Source organism: Poromitra crassiceps (genome assembly GCF_964638095.1).
Source record: "Poromitra crassiceps genome assembly, chromosome: 18".
NCBI lineage: Eukaryota > Metazoa > Chordata > Actinopteri > Beryciformes > Melamphaidae > Poromitra > Poromitra crassiceps.
In genome coordinates this window covers 31,916,223-31,935,114 of record NC_139636.1, presented here as the reverse complement: position 1 = coordinate 31,935,114, position 18,892 = coordinate 31,916,223, and the positions used below count along the sequence as shown (strand labels likewise).

At 42.7% G+C, this 18,892-nt stretch overlaps 1 protein-coding gene across 1 annotated transcript; it reads left to right on the top strand.

Moving 5' to 3' along the window:
* Nucleotides 1–18,679, top strand: lcat (lecithin-cholesterol acyltransferase; the record flags this gene model as incomplete). Its single annotated transcript, XM_083654830.1, has 7 exons — nt 1–151; nt 7,538–7,694; nt 7,962–8,077; nt 11,549–11,644; nt 13,856–14,080; nt 16,339–16,534; nt 18,316–18,679. The coding sequence occupies 7 exons, from the start codon at nt 1–3 to the stop codon at nt 18,677–18,679; spliced, it is 1,305 nt and encodes a 434-aa protein (XP_083510956.1).
* Between the last annotated feature and the right edge of the window lie 213 nt (nt 18,680–18,892).

The following is an 18,892-nucleotide window of genomic DNA, read 5'->3' as shown; positions in this document are numbered from 1 at the left end:
ATGGGACCCGCAGCAAACTTGTGCTCGGCGGCGCTGCTGATCTTTGTGCTGGCGCTTCATCTGTCTTCGGGTTTCTGGCTCGTCAACGTCGTGTTCCCTCCCCCAGCCCAGACCAGGGGACCGAGCAACAACACTCCGCCACTCATCATCGGTAAGATGTTTAGTGTCACTGGACATCTTCTGTCTGCCTGCCTGATGTTGCCAAAGCTAATCCGCTATGCCCCAGCAGTAGCATACTTTCTTTAACATGTTTATGAAAGGAGTCATCTCTTTGCTGATGTTTTTTTGGATGCAACCCCCTCTCCTCTAACCCCATGTTGAAAGTCCAAAATCAGGCAGTTTGGAGTTTGGACACGGGTCGATTTTGCTCCGTGTAACCCCAGAGTCAATAAAACGGGCACAGGCTGACTGGCTGAGACAGGCTCTATCTGTTTATACAGTCCACTCTGCTACTCTGGGGTTATATACAGTCCACTCTGCTACTCTGGGGTTATATACAGTCCACTCTGCTACTCTACTAATCTGTGGTCTGTACTAGTGTGGTTGACCATCTCTGATATATATATATATATATATTTTTTTAAATAAACACAGAAGACTTTGTTTGACAGTCAACATGTTGCATATAGCACAAAGTCACAAATCCTCACACCTACAGGATGATGTGACTGTAGTAGCTGAATAATATGCATGCATGTAAAGCGGTCTCTTTATTATGTATGTATGTACTGTATGTATGTATGTATGTATGTATGTATGTATGTATGTATGTATGTGTATGTTTGTATGTATGTATATATGTATGTTATGTATGTATGTATATGTATGTACTGTATATGTATGTATAATGTATGTATGTATGTTATATGTGTATGTATATGTATGCATGTATGTATGTATGTATGTATGTATGTATGTATGTATGTATGTATGTATGTATGTATCTACCAGTGGCGGCTCCTGAGCTTGAAAGCAAGGGAGGATACTCTCGCTGGTGACCTTTGGTCATCACTCTAGCTTTAAAAATGAGCTCGCTGTCAGCCGTGCATGTACCGGCCAAATTCAGTTTAAAAATGTTGGAGTTTAAGGTCGCCGTTTTTATTTGCAAAATGACAGGCTATGCAGCATAAAACATATTAATATGAAAAAAATAGCGCTGATGGGTGGACCATTTGCACGCCGAATTTACTAGAAGCTCCGGATAACTTGAACTTAATTGACTTGCACATCCATGCCGTCTGTAACCGCGTGCAGCCGAGATTTCAGTCTCCGCAAATACCGCCGCCACCCGGTCTAAACTCGTGTTGGCTCACGTACAATGCAACGACTGTCTGGCTTGTGAGCTAACTTACTGCTTGATAAAACAAAAATAAAAAGAAGAAGGGGAAAATATAATATGCTGCTACTGTCGTGTAAATCTATCTATTACTGTCAGGTCATCACAGCAAAGTGGAATTTTGATGTCATCACTTCCTATAGTGGAGCTGGATTCAGCATTGAGAGTCTGTGCCACAGACTCATTCATCATTGGACAATACAATATCAATCTTACGATCTATCCAATCAACAACCAATTTGGTTGAATGAATTAATTGATTGGTAGTGATTGGTGAGGGCAGATTAGGCTTCACTGTTCCCTGTGAATTGCATGTGTTTTTCAACCAATCATAGATTAGTTCAATGATGTTCATCATGTCTTCATTTATACATAGACGTTTGTGTTTTCTTGTGTTCAGACCTATGTCTGAACACAAGAAAACACAAACGTCAATCATAGATTAGCATGCGATAAATTACCAAGGAAATGAAATGCCCAAGGGGGTAATGTTATTGTTGCGTACCCCTGAGGGCACGACAGACAGACCCACTGGCACACTCTGTCTGCATGCCGCTCCATCAGTGCCCTACAGGGGTCACTGTCAAAGCATTTTAAGAATATCATGAATATCATGAATTTTATTAAGAAAAAACAAATTTGATTGATATTCTATAAAAAAAATTTTTTTATATAAAATCCCCCATCTTTTCTAAAAAAAATAAGGGAGGATCATCCTCCCTCACACTACATTAATAACCCCCTCTGGTATGTATGTGTGTGTGTATGTATGTATGTATGTATGTATGTATGTATGTATGTAGGCTTATGCTATGTGTATTTATTTGGGAAATATGTAGGTATTACATTTTGTCTGTCTGTTTCATTGTTGGTTGTTTGGTTTATTTGAAGTTTAACAACAGTTAGTGGGCCAAAAGTGAACGATCCCATCTCCATCCAGGGTTCAGTAGCCCATCTTTTGGAGAATGCTGTTGACAAAATGTACTATTGTGAGTGGCTTTAGATAAAAGCATCAGCAGGCTTTTTAGCCCTCCCACGTGAGCAGAGTTCAACTCGTGCTCATGACATTATGGTGCAATGGAGTTGCATACATGAATAGACTGTACTCTGTACATACATGAATAGACTGTACTCTGTACTACATACATAAATACACTGTACTCTGTACTACATACATAAATACACTGTACTCTGTACTACATACATGAATAGACTGTACTCTGTACTACATACATGAATAGACTGTACTCTGTACTACATACATGAATACACTGTACTCTGTACTACATACATGAATACACTGTACTCTGTACATTTGACCTCTAAAAATGACAGTATGACCTAGTTAAGGGGGACCATGGTTCAGATCAACAGCCTTTTATTAATCCTGTATTTATCCAGGAAGGTCCCATTGCCATTACACCAGTTGGGAAGGTGTCAAACAACTTTTAGACCAGGGTTGGCAAACATACGGCCCGGGAGCCAGAACCGGCCCACCAAAGGGTCCAGTCTAGGCCCACAGGATGACCGCAAAGTGTGAAAATTGCACTGAGACGTCCTTCAATCCAAATTCTCAAGCTCAGGATTTGACACCTAATATTGATGCACTTGTGAAGGATAAGACGTGTCAAGTTTCAGGAGCAAGTTACAATATTAAGTAGCATGTTTTTTTTCTGTATCCATCACTAAATGGTCAACTATTTTCATGACCCTTGAATTGAATATAGAGAATGTTGATGAGATTGGTCAGAGGAGAATGGCCAGACTGGTTGGAGCTGACAGAAATGCTTCAGTACCTCAGATACCGGTAATCTCTTTACAACTGTGGAGAGCAGAGAAGCACCTCAGAACGCAACACGTCAAACCTTGAGGTGGATGGCACTGGTTCACACTAATCTGAAAGCTGATAATACCTACCCAGTATTAGTATGTGCTGCTCAGTGAGTTTACATTCTTTTAGGCAGGGTTCCTAAGGGAAGATATTGCTAATGTGAGGAGACACTGCCAAGGAACATGTTGACATACTGTACTTCAGTAGCTTTGGCCAACTGCATTTGCTCTGTGCTCCTTCTCTCCATGTGGTCTACATTCTCCCGCTGAATCCCAGTCAGCCAGGAATCTAGCCTTGCAAGGTCCAACTCAGCCAATCATGTATTCAGATGAGGGAATGGACATTGGCGATAGGCCTAAGTGTAGTGTTCTGCATTCACATGCCATCCTCTGAGATCATCTCAGAAGTGAAGATCTTTGGCATTGGGAACTCATGATGTTTGACATAGCTTTCATGCACTAAATAAACACATCAGTCAATCAGTCAATCTAGCAGTTGAGTCAGTTACTTGGCGTTCATTACAAATCAGACTTTGAAGTCTGACTACTACACAGTATAGTAGAGTCAGCTCATAACTCATTGCTTGCCTTCAGAGGCCATTGGCGCGTGCTAGATAGTAGATACACTGTGTGGTAGATACACTGTGGTAGATACACTGTGTGCTAGATACACTGTGTGGTAGATACACTGTGTGGTAGATACACTGTGGTAGATACACTGTGTGCTAGATACACTGGTAGATACACTGTGTGGTAGATACACTGTGTGGTAGATACACTGTGTGGTAGATACACTGTGGTAGATACACTGGTAGATACACTGTATGGTAGATACACTGTGTGCTAGATAAACTGTGTGGTAGATACACTGTGTGCCAGATACACTGTGTGGTAGATACACTGTGTGGTAGATACACTGTGTGGTAGATAAACTGTGTGGTAGATACACTGTGCTAGATACACTGTGTGGTAAATACACTGTGCTAGATACACTGTGTGCTAGATACACTGTGTGCTAGATACACTGTGCTAGATACACTGTGTGCTAGATACACTGTGTGCTAGATACACTGTGTGGTAGATACACTGTGCTAGATAGACTGTGTGGTAGATACACTGTGCTAGATACACTGTGTGCTAGATACACTGTGTGCTAGATACACTGGGTGCTAGATACACTGTGTGCTAGATACACTGGGTGCTAGATACACTGTGTGGTAGATACACTCACTGTGCTAGATACACTGTGTGGTAGATACACTGTGCTAGATAGACTGTGTGCTAGATACACTGTGCTAGATACACTGTGTGCTAGATACACTGTGTGCTAGATACACTGGGTGCTAGATACACTGTGCTAGATACACTGTGTGGTAGATACACTCACTGTGCTAGATACACACTGTGTGATAGATACACTGTGCTAGATACACTGTGTGGTAGATACACTCACTGTGCTAGATACACTGTGTGGTAGAGGAGTCCCGAGCGAGGAATGGTCAGTAAAAGCTATTGAATGATAAAAAAATATATATATTGAATTGCAATTATTTTGACTGATATTGCAATTGAAATTATGATTTGTGATATTAGTGGGAATGGTCATTTTCACATCATTATTCTCATTTTCATTGAAAAACGATTTTTGATTTTTGCAGGGATCTGTACTAGAGATGCGCGGATTAGCTTTTATGCCATCCTAATCCGCGTGTATGCATGAACCGTCCGCCCGCCATAAATCCGCGCAAATTATTTCATACTATTTATAGATCCGCGCCCGCCATGCACCTGACGCTATAAACGCTATAAAAATAGCGAACTTACGGTTTCTGCTGCCGTTGGTGCGATCGCTGCAGTCCAAGACTCCAAATAAACTTCCATGCTGTATTATGTCCAGTCCACCACTTGCCCTCATGTAGTTTACTCGGCTAATGCTATAGCTTTAAGTTTAGTTGACTTGATTGCCTCATTGTATGGGAAAACATGAACGCGTCTTCTCTTCAAACATGTCTTCAGCGGAGACTCCTTTTTGAGGGTGACATCATTGAGCATATATGGACGAAAAGTGGACCCTAGCGACCTAGCACATGGCTATTGTTGTGTTTACGGCCGTGGGTCCTTTGGGGGATCTACAATAGGCGACTAAGAATGTGCCTCATGAAAAATGGAGCTTAAAATACATTCATAGACTAGAGAACGTAATTCATATTATTTTTCCTCATTAATGATACATCGTTTCAACCACCCGCAACCCATCCGCTATTAATCAGAATGTTTATTTCTATGATCCGGCCCGCCCGCGGGGCGGGATATCCGCGGTCAGCGCAGTTATAACTGCGGCCCGCGCATCACTAATCTGTACCAAACCAAGATGTTTTCTGAAGTCTGTAGAATATGATGTGTCGGCCAGGAGATCTCTACAGGAGATCTCTACAGGAGATCTCTACAGGACAACAGTGTTCATCTCAAATAGTATTTTGACACACCTTTTGCCTTTAAGCCTTTAACAAATAATATAATGTGCAATATTGCGATTTCAATACAATTTTGATAAATTGTTCAGCCCTATCCACCTTATTTTTGAATGCCCCACTGTAAAAATAATTATGGGTACAAGGTCCGGTTTAACGTGACTTGATTGTTGCAGTTTGCCATTTCTTTTGTTATACTCTTTGGCTGTACCCGAATTATAAACCGGAAATCAGAGTACATTATAAACTTTATAAATATAGTCACGTTATAAACAACTAACCAACGCTGGGGGTCCGTATGGAAACAGTGTTACTCGAAATGGTTAAAAGTGATATCAATTTGGTCATTTAGTGGCGTTTTACTGCCATGTAACATAGCTAGCTAGCCGCTAACATTAGCCACAGTAGGCGATTACACATGATGCATTGCGAGATTTTTGCCCAGCTGGACCTGATTAGTGATTTGCTCCGTTCGCCCATGGATAGTCTATTATTGTATTACTACTGTCTTTTTTTTTAAGTATATGCTGGGGACAAAAATGGTTCACAGGTCTGCTTCCTATGGTACACTGTATTAACCAGACAATTGGACTCGAGTCATAGGGACTCGGACTCGAGTCGACTCGAGTCGCAAATTTGACGACTTCCGACTCGACTCGGACTTGGAAGGTAAATACTTGAAACTCGACTCGGACTTGGAAGAAAATGACTCGAAACTCGACTCGGATTTGTGACAAGATCAGCCGAGTGCACCAGCTGGGCGTACGCCTAGGTTTACACGCTACGTCCGATGTAGAACTCAAAGTTACGACTAACTTAATTTTATGACTAGTGCACCCTGTATGCGCTGCGTCTGTGTATGGAGCAGGCGTAAAAGTTACACCCAAATGCGTAGCTACTCACTGACAGCTGTCTCATCTTGATCTGCGCGTGATGCGGCCGGGAATCTTCTCCAAAAATATCGATCGATATGTGCTGTAAATAGACGCATCAGCAATGTAATGCAGTGTAATGTAATCAGCGTCTTGGTACAAGGCTAATGCGTCGGAATATCTTTCAATTTCTTCCTGACTTCGTCAACTGCCCGCAGTGCGCAGTCTGCCATCGCATTCAGTACTGATTGCACTTGTGATCAAACTGCTTGTGTTGGCGCTGTTAAATTGAGCTGTGAGAACGTTTCTATGCTTTGAATACAACTCTATAAGTTTGAGCTGTCTGTCAGCTGTCTCGAGCTGAGAGCTCGTCTGAGAGAAGTGTGTTGCTTGGCAACAAGCACGTATTAACGTGAACGCGCACGTCTGCAGCCTAAATAATCTCTGCCTTGTCATTTTTTCTAACCTGTGACTCGACTTGACATAACCTGTGACTCGACTCGAGACTTGACTTGAAATAACATTGTGACTTGACTTGACTTGACTTGCAGACAAAAGGAAAGACTTGGGACTTGCTTGAGACTCGGGACCAATTGACTTGAGACTCGCTTGGGACTCGGATCAGAGGCACTTGGACAATTGTCTGGTATTAACTGTTCTAACCTGTCGCCCTTTACAGTGGGCTCCTTTTTGGTACTTAGCTGATCAATTGATGAATATACATTCATGTTGTGCATGCAGTAGAACCAATCATCAAGTCTATAACATGTGTGTGTGTGTGTGTGTGTGTGTGTGTGTGTGTGTGTGTGTGTGCGTGTGTGTGTGCGTGTGTGTGTGTGTGTGTGTTTGTGTGTTTGTGTTTGTGTATGTTTGTGTGTGTGCATGTGCGTGATTGTGTGTGTGTGTGTGTGTTTGTGTGTGTGCTTGTGTTTGTGTGTGTGTGTGTGTGTGTGTGTGTGTGTGTGTGTGTGTGTGTGTGCGTGTGTTTGTGTTTGTGTTTGTGTATGTTTGTGTGTGTGCGTGTCCAGTGCCAGGGAACCTGGGTAACCGTCTGGAAGCTAAGATAGACAAGCCGACCCTGGTCCACTGGCTGTGCTACAAGAAGACGGATTGGTGGTTTCCCCTGTGGATAGACCTCAACATGTTCATGCCCATCGGCATAGACTGCTGGATTGACAACATTAGGTAACATTGACCCCATAACCCTAACCCTAACGTCTGTCCTGTACTGTAGTTTTATCACCTTTCACCCCAACAAAGTATAGTGGCAATGTTTTCTAATATCTACATTTGATCTACAAGTTAACTTTTTGACTATAGTTCATAACTGGCCTCCCCTTATGTTTTCAAGTAACTAGAGCAGGTATGTTCATGACATTAGACAATGCTTTTTGCAGATAATGCTGTCTAGTAGATAATAATACAGTTGTGTTGCTCATGTCCGTGCCCCAGAATGGTATATAACAGGACGACTCGGCGGTCATCCAACTCACCAGGGGTGGAGGTGCGGGTGCCAGGATTCGGGCAGACATATCCTATCGAGTTTCTGGACTCTAACAGACTGGCTGGTGAGAGAAACACATGTCTGTTATTGGTTGATTAGTTTCTGGACTCTAACAGACTGGCTGGTGAGAGAAACACATGTCTGTTATTGGCTGCTTAGTTTCTGGACTCTAACAGACTGGCTGGTGAGAGAAACACATGTCTGTTATTGGTTGATTAGTTTCTGGACTCTAACAGACTGGCTGGTGAGAGAAACACATGTCTGTTATTGGTTGATTAGTTTCTGGACTCTAACAGACTGGCTGGTGAGAGAAACACATGTCTGTTATTGGTTGATTAGTTTCTGGACTCTAAAAGACTGGCTGGTGAGAGAAACACATGTCTGTTATTGGTTGCTTAGTTTCTGGACTCTAAAAGACTGGCTGGTGAGAGAAACACATGTCTGTTATTGGTTGCTTAGTTTCTGGACTCTAAAAGACTGGCTGGTGAGAGAAACACATGTCTGTTATTGGTTGCTTAGTTTCTGGACTCTAACAGACTGGCTGGTGAGAGAAACACATGTCTGTTATTGGTTGATTAGTTTCTGGACTCTAACAGACTGGCTGGTGAGAGAAACACATGTCTGTTATTGGTTGCTTAGTTTCTGGACTCTAACAGACTGGCTGGTGAGAGAAACACATGTCTGTTATTGGTTGATTAGTTTCTGGACTCTAACAGACTGGCTGGTGAGAGAAACACATGTCTGTTATTGGTTGCTTAGTTTCTGGACTCTAACAGACTGGCTGGTGAGAGAAACACATGTCTGTTATTGGTTGCTTAGTTTCTGGACTGAAACTGTGGTGGTGTTCAACAAGAAAGGGTCTTTTTATTCAGTGTGTGCAGGGTGAGGGATGATGGGAGAAAGTGTAAATTAAATTCTTTGTGGGTCAGGGCCTCAGCTGGTTGCCAGCTCCGCCTAGGGAAGGAGAGAAGATAACATGGAGAGTCTGTGTTAAAGCACCAAAAAGACTGTCTCAGTCCAGGTACCATCAATGACCCGACCTCATGGCCTACTCAGTCCAGGTTCCATCAATGACCCCACCTCATGGCCTACTCAGTCCAGGTACCATCAATGACCCGACCTCAGGGCCTACTCAGTCCAGGTACCATCAATGACCCGACCTCAGGGCCTACTCAGTCCAGGTACCATCAATGACCAATGTGGGACTTTCCCACTAGCAGATGAATGCACAATATTCATAGTTCACTGTCTAATGTTTGTCTGTTTTACATCCTAAGATCTTCTATGTTTTTTTTGTAGCTTTACTACTTTACTACCAAGTAAATCTTTTAGATTTGATTTGATTTGAAACCTTTATTTCTTTCTCGAAAGAACCCTCATTTTGCAATGTTGCCGAGATTGCAAGCAAGCTCAAACATTTGAACACAATGAAGCAGAAGAGATTTACAATTCATAAACAGAACAAACAATCCAAATAGAACAAACATAACATAAAGAGAAGAAGAGATTCAAATGAAAAGCGGTCACATACTGAGGCAGTATGAAAAGCTATCAAGCTGTTCAATTGGCCAAGAGAAATTGGGGCATTCATTTGGAGTATAAGCTGAAGCTCATTCCAGGAGGTTGGAGCATGAAAACAAAATGCAGACTTTCCATGTTGGGACTGAACTCGTGGGACCTTCAGTGTGAGCCAATCATTTGAGCGGAGAAGATAAGTGCTATGATTCCAGTCTAGCATCCATGTGGCAACTTCCCATCAATAGCCTTCAAGATAAAATAGCATTGACGTGGCAACTTTCCATCAATAGACCAAATCAGCGGGGATGTTTACATTTACTTCCAGTTACCCCTGGGGTCCACACATTATAATGGCGGTGAACGGCACAAACTGACGTGTTGAAGACAAAAACAGACAAAGAAGACAAAAATGGTTCGTCCGTGTTGTGTTGTTGTTTAATATCATTCATAACAACACTTTCACTAACGTTAGTGGAGACCAGACTAGCTAATTTACCTGTTGGACCAGACCAGAGTAGACTTGAAGCTAAATTAAATTAACGTGGCGTCAGTAGCTCTGTCTGTAACGTTAACGAGTCTGCAAAAAAACAGCGAGTTTGACAGACAAACAAACGTTATTAGCTACCTAACACTACATAAAACAAACACAGAAGAAAGGCTAGATACGTCGGACAAGCATGTTTACCAACCGTTTAACCATTTAAATTGAAAGTAGTCGGCCGAAAACAACGAGAGGGGTTTGACAGCATTTATTTGACAACACGCACATTGAAACCTGCCGCCTTCCCCAAGTGGTACCCGGAAGTAAATTTGTTTACATGGTGACGTCACGGTGATTTGGTCTATAGCCTTCAAGATAAAATAGTATCAATGCCTATTTCTTCTCTCAGCGAGAGAGGACCAACCAACTTGATCATAAAGAACACAATGGTGGGTGCCATAACATTCACCAGTCATAAATCTAAGAGCAGAATGGGTAACAGAGTGGTAGGGCCAGCATTTCTGTAAATTACCCATAATATAGAACTGACGTAAAAACTACTTCAATAATCCTCTTTCTACAAATCATAGGGAAGCTGGATTTGTTCCTGTAAAAACAAATACAGTTTACCCGCAGGAATGGCTGTGTGGTATTTAAATATAAGCTTTTTGTCAAGCCAAATACCAAGATATTTATATTCAGTAATGGATATATCAATAATGGATCTATTAAGAGTGGTTGTATGTAAACTGTTATAATCAATGTTTCTAGCTCTGGAGAAAAGCCTACATTTAGTTTTGCTGGCACTTAGCACCAGTTTAAGCTGACCAAGAGCTTCCTGCAGCTTATCAAAAGTTTGTCGGCTAGCTGGACACATTCAGCAACACAATAAATAACCGTGTCATCTGCGCACAAATGGGCTTGGCAATCTGTTAACTTTTAGTGAGTATGTCATTTACATGTCATTTAAATGGTGAAGACTGTGCCTAAAATTGAACCTTCTGGTACACCCTTAGAAACATGTAAAAATTCAGACTGGACATCCCCTACCTTTACACACTGGCCCCTTCCTGATAAATAATCACAGAACCAATCCTGGGCCACATTACGAATACCAATATTACGCAGTTTTTCCATGAGCAGATGATGGTCGAAAGTATCAAACGCTTTAGAGAGGTCAACAAAAATAGCAGCACAGTGTTTTTTTTTTCTATATAATGCAGTTAACTTACAATATAATTTTTTAACAAAGGTGACAGCTGAAATAGTACTATGGTTTGCTCTAAAACCAGATTGGCGCGGACTTGAAAGTGAGTCAGTGAGAGAAAGGCCTTGAGTTGGTTATTTACTAGTGACTCCATGATTTTTGCTAGAAAGGGTCATTTGGAAATGGGTCAATAGTTGTTTAGGTCCTCTCTATCTCCACTTTGAAACAAAGGGGTCACATGAGCTGTTTTCCACCTTCACAAATGGACAGGTTAAAAACCGGAGCTAGTTTGCTCTCCTAGTGACTGAGTTTCTTGCTGTGTTTTGCAGGTTATTTTCACACTATGGTGCAACATATGGTCAACATGGGCTATGTGCGCAACCAAACAGTCCGAGGAGCGCCGTACGACTGGAGAGTGGCTCCTAGTGAGTAGCACAAATACACTACACACACACACAAACACACACACACACACACACACACACACACACACACACACACACACGCACACACACACACACACACACACACACACAATCAACATAGACCGTATCATAAATATGGATGTAGCTGGTTTGTGGACTCCCGTTTTGAAGCCTCGAAGGTTGGCATTTTCACCGTCGCCATCTTGGTTCTTTGGAGTAGAAGTGACGTCACTCTGGATGAGAAGAGCCGGCCTGCTATAGGTCCATGATGCTATAGGTCCATGATGCTATAGGTCCATGATGCTATAGGTCCATGATCTGCTATAGGTCCATGATGCTATAGGTCCATGATCTGCTATAGGTCCATGATCTGCTATATGTCCATGATGCTATAGGTCCATGATGCTATAGGTCCATGATGCTATAGGTCCATGATCTGCTATAGGTCCATGATGCTATAGGTCCATGATCTGCTATAGGTCCATGATGCTATAGGTCCATGATGCTATAGGTCCTGCTATAGGTCCATGATGCTATAGGTCCATGATGCTATAGGTCCATGATGCTATAGGTCCATGATGCTATAGGTCCATGATCTGCTATAGGTCCATGATGCTATAGGTCCATGATGCTATAGGTCCTGCTATAGGTCCATGATCTGCTATAGGTGCATGATGCTATAGGTCCTGCTATAGGTCCATGATGCTATAGGTCCATGATGCTATAGGTCCATGATGCTATAGGTCCATGATGCTATAGGTCCATGATGCTATAGGTCCATGATGCTATAGGTCCATGATGCTATAGGTCCATGATGCTATAGGTCCTGCTATAGGTCCATGATCTGCTATAGGTGCATGATCTGCTATAGGTCCATGATGCTATAGGTCCATGATGCTATAGGTCCTGCTATAGGTCCATGATGCTATAGGTCCATGATGCTATAGGTCCATGATGCTATAGGTCCATGATGCTATAGGTCCATGATGCTATAGGTCCATGATGCTATAGGTCCATGATCTGCTATAGGTCCATGATGCTATAGGTCCATGATGCTATAGGTCCTGCTATAGGTCCATGATGCTATAGGTCCATGATGCTATAGGTCCATGATGCTATAGGTCCATGATGCTATAGGTCCATGATGCTATAGGTCCATGATGCTATAGGTCCTGCTATAGGTCCATGATCTGCTATGGGTCCATGATGCTATAGGTCCATGATGCTATAGGTCCATGCTGCTATAGGTCCATGATGCTATAGGTCCATGATGCTATGGGTCCATGATGCTATAGGTCCATGATGCTATAGGTCCATGATGCTATAGGTCCATGATGCTATGGGTCCATGATGCTATAGGTCCATGATCTGCTATAGGTCCATGATGCTATAGGTCCATGATGCTATAGGTCCATGATGCTATAGGTCCTGCTATAGGTCCATGATGCTATAGGTCCATGATGCTATAGGTCCATGATCTGCTATAGGTCCATGATGCTATAGGTCCATGATGCTATAGGTCCATGATGCTATAGGTCCTGCTATAGGTCCATGATGCTATAGGTCCATGATCTGCGAGCTGCGCGGTCACTGAACAGGCAAACTGTCAATCACGCCCCCAAAACATGGTCGGATTTATCGTCTATTCAAAATGGGACCATAATTTATAAAAAAGAAACATGGTGCTGTATTGAATAAGACTTGAAATTAGCAATTGAGACCATAAACCTGTTAGGAAAGTGTTTACTGAGGCTGTAAATCAAGTGAGAAGTAGGGTCATTCTCCCATAGGCCCTTTTCACAGCAACTGTTTGAGGTGCTAAAGCAGGAAGTAAAGCAAGTGTAACCAATAGCATTAATGAGGATCCTGGCACTGGAATACCTCAATTGAATGGACCCATCATTAATGGTAGTCATGCTTTACTCCCTGCTTTACCATTTCAAAATGGTTGCTGTGAAAAGGGTCTATTGACTTCCATACAATCTGACTTCTTTTTGCAGCCAGTGCTCCCTGCTGGCCATTAGAAAGAATGCAGGTTTAATACACTTCTGCATTGGCTTCGGTTTTGACAAACGGAGCCACCCCCTTGGATATAAAGCACAACACTGATTGAATATTTAATCTCCTTGTGATTTATTATTATTGACACTGTGAACTGTATTAACCCTGTCTCATCATTTCTGCCCCATCCCTCCTCCTCCCCCGGGCCAGACGAGAACGCAGAGTACCTCTCCAAGCTGCAGAACCTGGTGGAGGAGATGTACGAAGAGCGCGGGCAGCCCGTCTTCCTGCTGGGCCACAGCATGGGCTGCCACTACGTCCTCTACTTCCTCAACCACCAGCCTCAGGCCTGGAAGGACAAACACATCAGGGGCTTCATCTCCCTGGGAGCTCCTTGGGGGGGCGCTGTGAAGCCGCTCAGAGTCATGGCGTCAGGTAACTGCACCCTAGAGGAAGACAGGGCTGCTGTAGAATCAGAGCACATTTACATGTCATGCACACTAATATTCCACTAGTATTGTGAATTATGATATGGGGTCATGTAGACAGCATATTTAGCCTTCCATCCCGTCCTCAGTTGTCTGTTCCTTCCTGGTTGAGGGCCGCTAACTCCGCCTCCTGTTCAATCCAGACGTGCTGTGTTTTCAATAAGAGAAAAGATGTCAAAGCAAGGAAAAGAGAAGAAATCGCGCGGCCATTGCAACGCTAGCATGTCCGATGATGACTCTAATAATAATAATAATAATAATAATGGATTTAATTGATATAGCACACTTTAAAATACAACGAAATCTCAAGGTGCTTACTACTACCTGTGTACTACTACAATACCTCTGTGTTCTGCCTGGGCAATGAGCTACCTGTGTGTTCAGTCTGGGCAATGAGCTACCTGTGTGTTCTGCCTGGGCAATGAGCTACCTGTGTGTTCTGCCTGGGCAATGAGCATGATACCTGTGTGTTCTGCCTGGGCAATGAGCTACCTGTGTGTTCAGTCTGGGCAATGAGCTACCTGTGTGTTCTGCCTGGGCAATGAGCTACCTGTGTGTTCTGCCTGGGCAATGAGCTACCTGTGTGTTCTGCCTGGGCAATGAGCTACCTGTGTGTTCTGCCTGGGCAATGAGCTACCTGTGTGTTCTGCCTGGGCAATGAGCTACCTGTGTGTTCTGCCTGGGCAATGAGCTACCTGTGTGTTCTACCTGGGCAATGAGCTACCTGTGTGTTCTACCTGGGCAATGAGCTACCTGTGTGTTCTGCCTGGGCAATGAGCTACCTGTGTGTTCTGCCTGGGCAATGAGCTACCTGTGTGTTCTGCCTGAGCAATGAGCTACCTGTGTACTAATGCTGGTAAGAATAGGAAAAAAAGACAGGTAGCCAGCTAAATGCCTTGTTTGTAAATGGTCTGTAGGGTTAGGGTCTGTAGGTATCTTCATGCACCTTAACAGCCATCAGGGGAAAGATGAAGATGAGTATGAGTGAGTGAATGGATGAATGAATTTAGCCGTAGGACGTACAATACATCATGGGGACATATTGGGTAATCTGAGTAACTATGCACAGCTGCATGTAAATATTAGTGGAATATTCATTTTCATTAGCAATGTAAACAGCTTAGTTGGAATATTGTCTTTTTCAGAATAAGGGCAAAAAGCAGAATATTGTGTGCATGTCAACATAGTCAGTGATGCAGTGGTGACATGGTTTATATAGTGGTCATCAGTGATGCAGTGGTGACATGGTTTATATAGTGGTCATCAGTGATGCAGTGGTGACATGGTTTATATAGTGGTCATCAGTGATGCAGTGGTGACATGGTTTATATAGTGGTCATCAGTGATGCAGTGGTGACATGGTTTATATAGTGGTCATCAGTGATGCAGTGGTGACATGGTTTATATAGTGGTCATCAGTGATGCAGTGGTGACATGGTTTATATAGTGGTCATTAGTGATGCAGTGGTGACATGGTTTATATAGTGGTCATCAGTGATGCAGTGGTGACATGGTTTATATAGTGGTCATCAGTGATGCAGTGGTGACATGGTTTATATAGTGGTCATCAGTGATGCAGTGGTGACATGGTTTATATAGTGGTCATCAGTGATGCAGTGGTGACATGGTTTATATAGTGGTCATCAGTGATGCAGTGGTAAATATGAGGTGGGTGAACTATGACTTCTAGTTGGTGGTGATCATGAGGCAAACAACCACCAATATAAACAAGACTCAATTACATTTTCAGACTAAAGAATTTGTTTCTGTTTTTTCTTTCTTAAAAGGCTCATTTTCATCCGTTTGATAGCATTTAGTTTGAGGCATACTGTGAATTTTCCTCATAAAGATTTATCCTGACCCTTTTCTCTGAAGTGGCAAAGCATAGATATCATTAACCTTCAGGGGTCAATAGAACAAAACAAACAAACTAAATAAATAAAAAGGTATTATTACATCAGTAAAGTCCTCAGATTACCAGTTAAGACCTGAAACTGTACAGGGCAGCTTTAACTTTGTCATACATTCAAATGATTTGCCTCAATCTTTCATCCATTTAATGAACTGCATCCTGCACAACTGCCATATTCCCATATTGTTCACTTGTAACTGAAAGTAATGTTGTGTTTAAGCCTCCCATAACCCTAACCCATATTACATCCTCCATCTCCCATATCACATCCTCCATCTCGCTGCTGACGGCAGGTGAAAATGACGGCATCCCGATGATTTCCAACATCAAGATCCGCGAAGAGCAGAGGATGACGACGACTAATCCCTGGATGCTGCCGTCTGCGCACATCTGGCCAAAGGACCACGTGTTCATCTCCACACCCACCTTCAACTACACCACCCAGGACTACCGGCGCTTCTTCACCGACATCAGCTTTGAGGACGGCTGGTAACTTATCAGCTTTAACATTATTATACAACAAGTGAATAGTCAACATGTTGCCTCCCCTGAGTAGTTCCCTTCTTACATTAGTTCCTCAATTGAGCAGACGAGCCCAACTGGATTGTCTCCATTGTTAGTTAGCCTTTACAAATGCTATGTGAGGACTGAGGGACACAACTCGTCTCAGCCCTGACCAGCTCCACTTCAATTGCCAGCTTGGTCAGAGGCACTGACAGGAGTATTAACCCTAACATACATGTCTTTATGACAGGAGTATTAACCCTAACATATATGTCTTTGATAGTGGGAGGAAACCGGAGCACACGGAGAAAACCCAAATAACACAGGGAGAACATGCAAACTCCACACAGAAAGGACCTGGCACGGACCGGGGTTCGAACCGGGGACCTTCTTGCTGTGCGGCAACAGTGCCAACCACTGAGGCACCGTGCCGTCCACTGTGCCAGCCATCCTTGGGCACTCCCATTCATTGTCAATGCCACCCCCTAGTGGCACAAAGTCAACATTACAGTGTGACTAAAGGACACACATAGACATAGTCCCCCCCTTTGGTGGGGGAATTGGACCTTATTCTCCAAAGGAAACCTCACATCTTCATCTGTGCTGCTTTTCGGTTTAATTGCAGAGAATTGACTATAATCCTGAAACCAACCTAAAATACATTCATGTGAACACAAGAACCCAGGAACACGGTAGAAAGGTCATACTTACTCCACAGGTTCATCCTATAGAGTAGAGTAGATGAACTGATTAGATGTTTGAGCATTTTGCTGCATAACTGTGCATATTAATGAGGAGAAATGGCTGGACATTAGGCAGCTCAGGTGCCTCCTGTTTACTTTTGTAGTTTTTGTTAAGGTTTTGAAAATGGTGTCTTCTTTATGTCTTTATGTCTTTATTTAAGATCCCCATTAGCTACAGCAGAGCTGCAGCTATTCTTCCTGGGGTCAAACAACTTGCATAGTTTCAAGATATCAAACAACTTGCATAGTTTCAAGATTTCACATACAAAATTTACATTCTGTATAAAAAAATACATTCTGTACAAACGGTACAGTTTCGGATATTACATACATACATACATACATACATACATACATACATACTGTACCTTTCAAGATATTGCATACATCAGAATTACCTACATACCATTACAGATGTGTAGAATATACATAAAACTACATCACATATTATGTATACCTATATGTATACCATTACCATATCTTATATATATAATTATACATATAACTATTACCATCACCATATATATTATATATTAGTTATGTACATGCTTCAATATGCTCTATATATATATATATATATATATATATATACACATACATACATACATACATACACACACACACACACACACACACACACACACACACACACACACACATATATATATATATATATACACATACATGCACATACACACACATACATAGCATTATCACAGTAGTAAGTGCTGTTTTACCAAGAATTTAAAATGTTTTTTGCTTTTCTTTTGTGTAATATATGTGGGAAGGGTGTTCCATTCCTGCATACCTCTAAACATGACAGTTCTTTTCATCGCATTTGTTCTAACTACTGGAAGTGTAAAACCTCCTGCAGTAGCATGTCTTCCACTTTTATTGTGCAAAAACTGCACTGACTTAAGCGTGCAGAAATCATTTCTTCGTAACCACCGTTCTACAGTTGATTGACATGTCCTTTTATGATCAGGCTATTTGATAAATCCCTTGTCCCACTGTTTTCTGCAGGTACATGTGGGAGGACACCAAGAACCTGACTGCACACTTGGAGCCCCCCGGGGTGGAGGTGTGGTGCATGTACGGCGTGGGGCTCGCCACTCCGGTCACCTACATATACGACGAGGAGTTTCCCAACGCCGACCCAGTGGACTTCATCTACGGAGACGGAGACGACACGGTGGACAGCTTCAGCATGGGCCTGTGCAAGCGCTGGGTGGGACAGCAGGAGAAGCCGGTCCACGTCACTGAGTTCAGAGGGATGCCCCACCTGGATATCGTGTTTCACGACAAGGTGCTCAACCAAATCCAGCACATCCTGGAGGGCAATCCAGACACCCCTGAAGAAGTGGACTGCAGACCCGGAACACAATAGCAGACAAAATGCATGTCAGAAACATAGCTGGTACTTTTGAGGCTGCAGTGCTCAAGTGTCGGGGCAAGTAGCTCTAATATTTCAAACCGAAAGTCTTTTCCAGGTTTTAGTAGCACCTCCTCACAACAACCCAATCAAGTGCAGTGGCTTGAATCCCATGCCACTCTGGACTAGCATGTGCTCTAACCTCGAGTCGACCCCTTGGCCCATAAC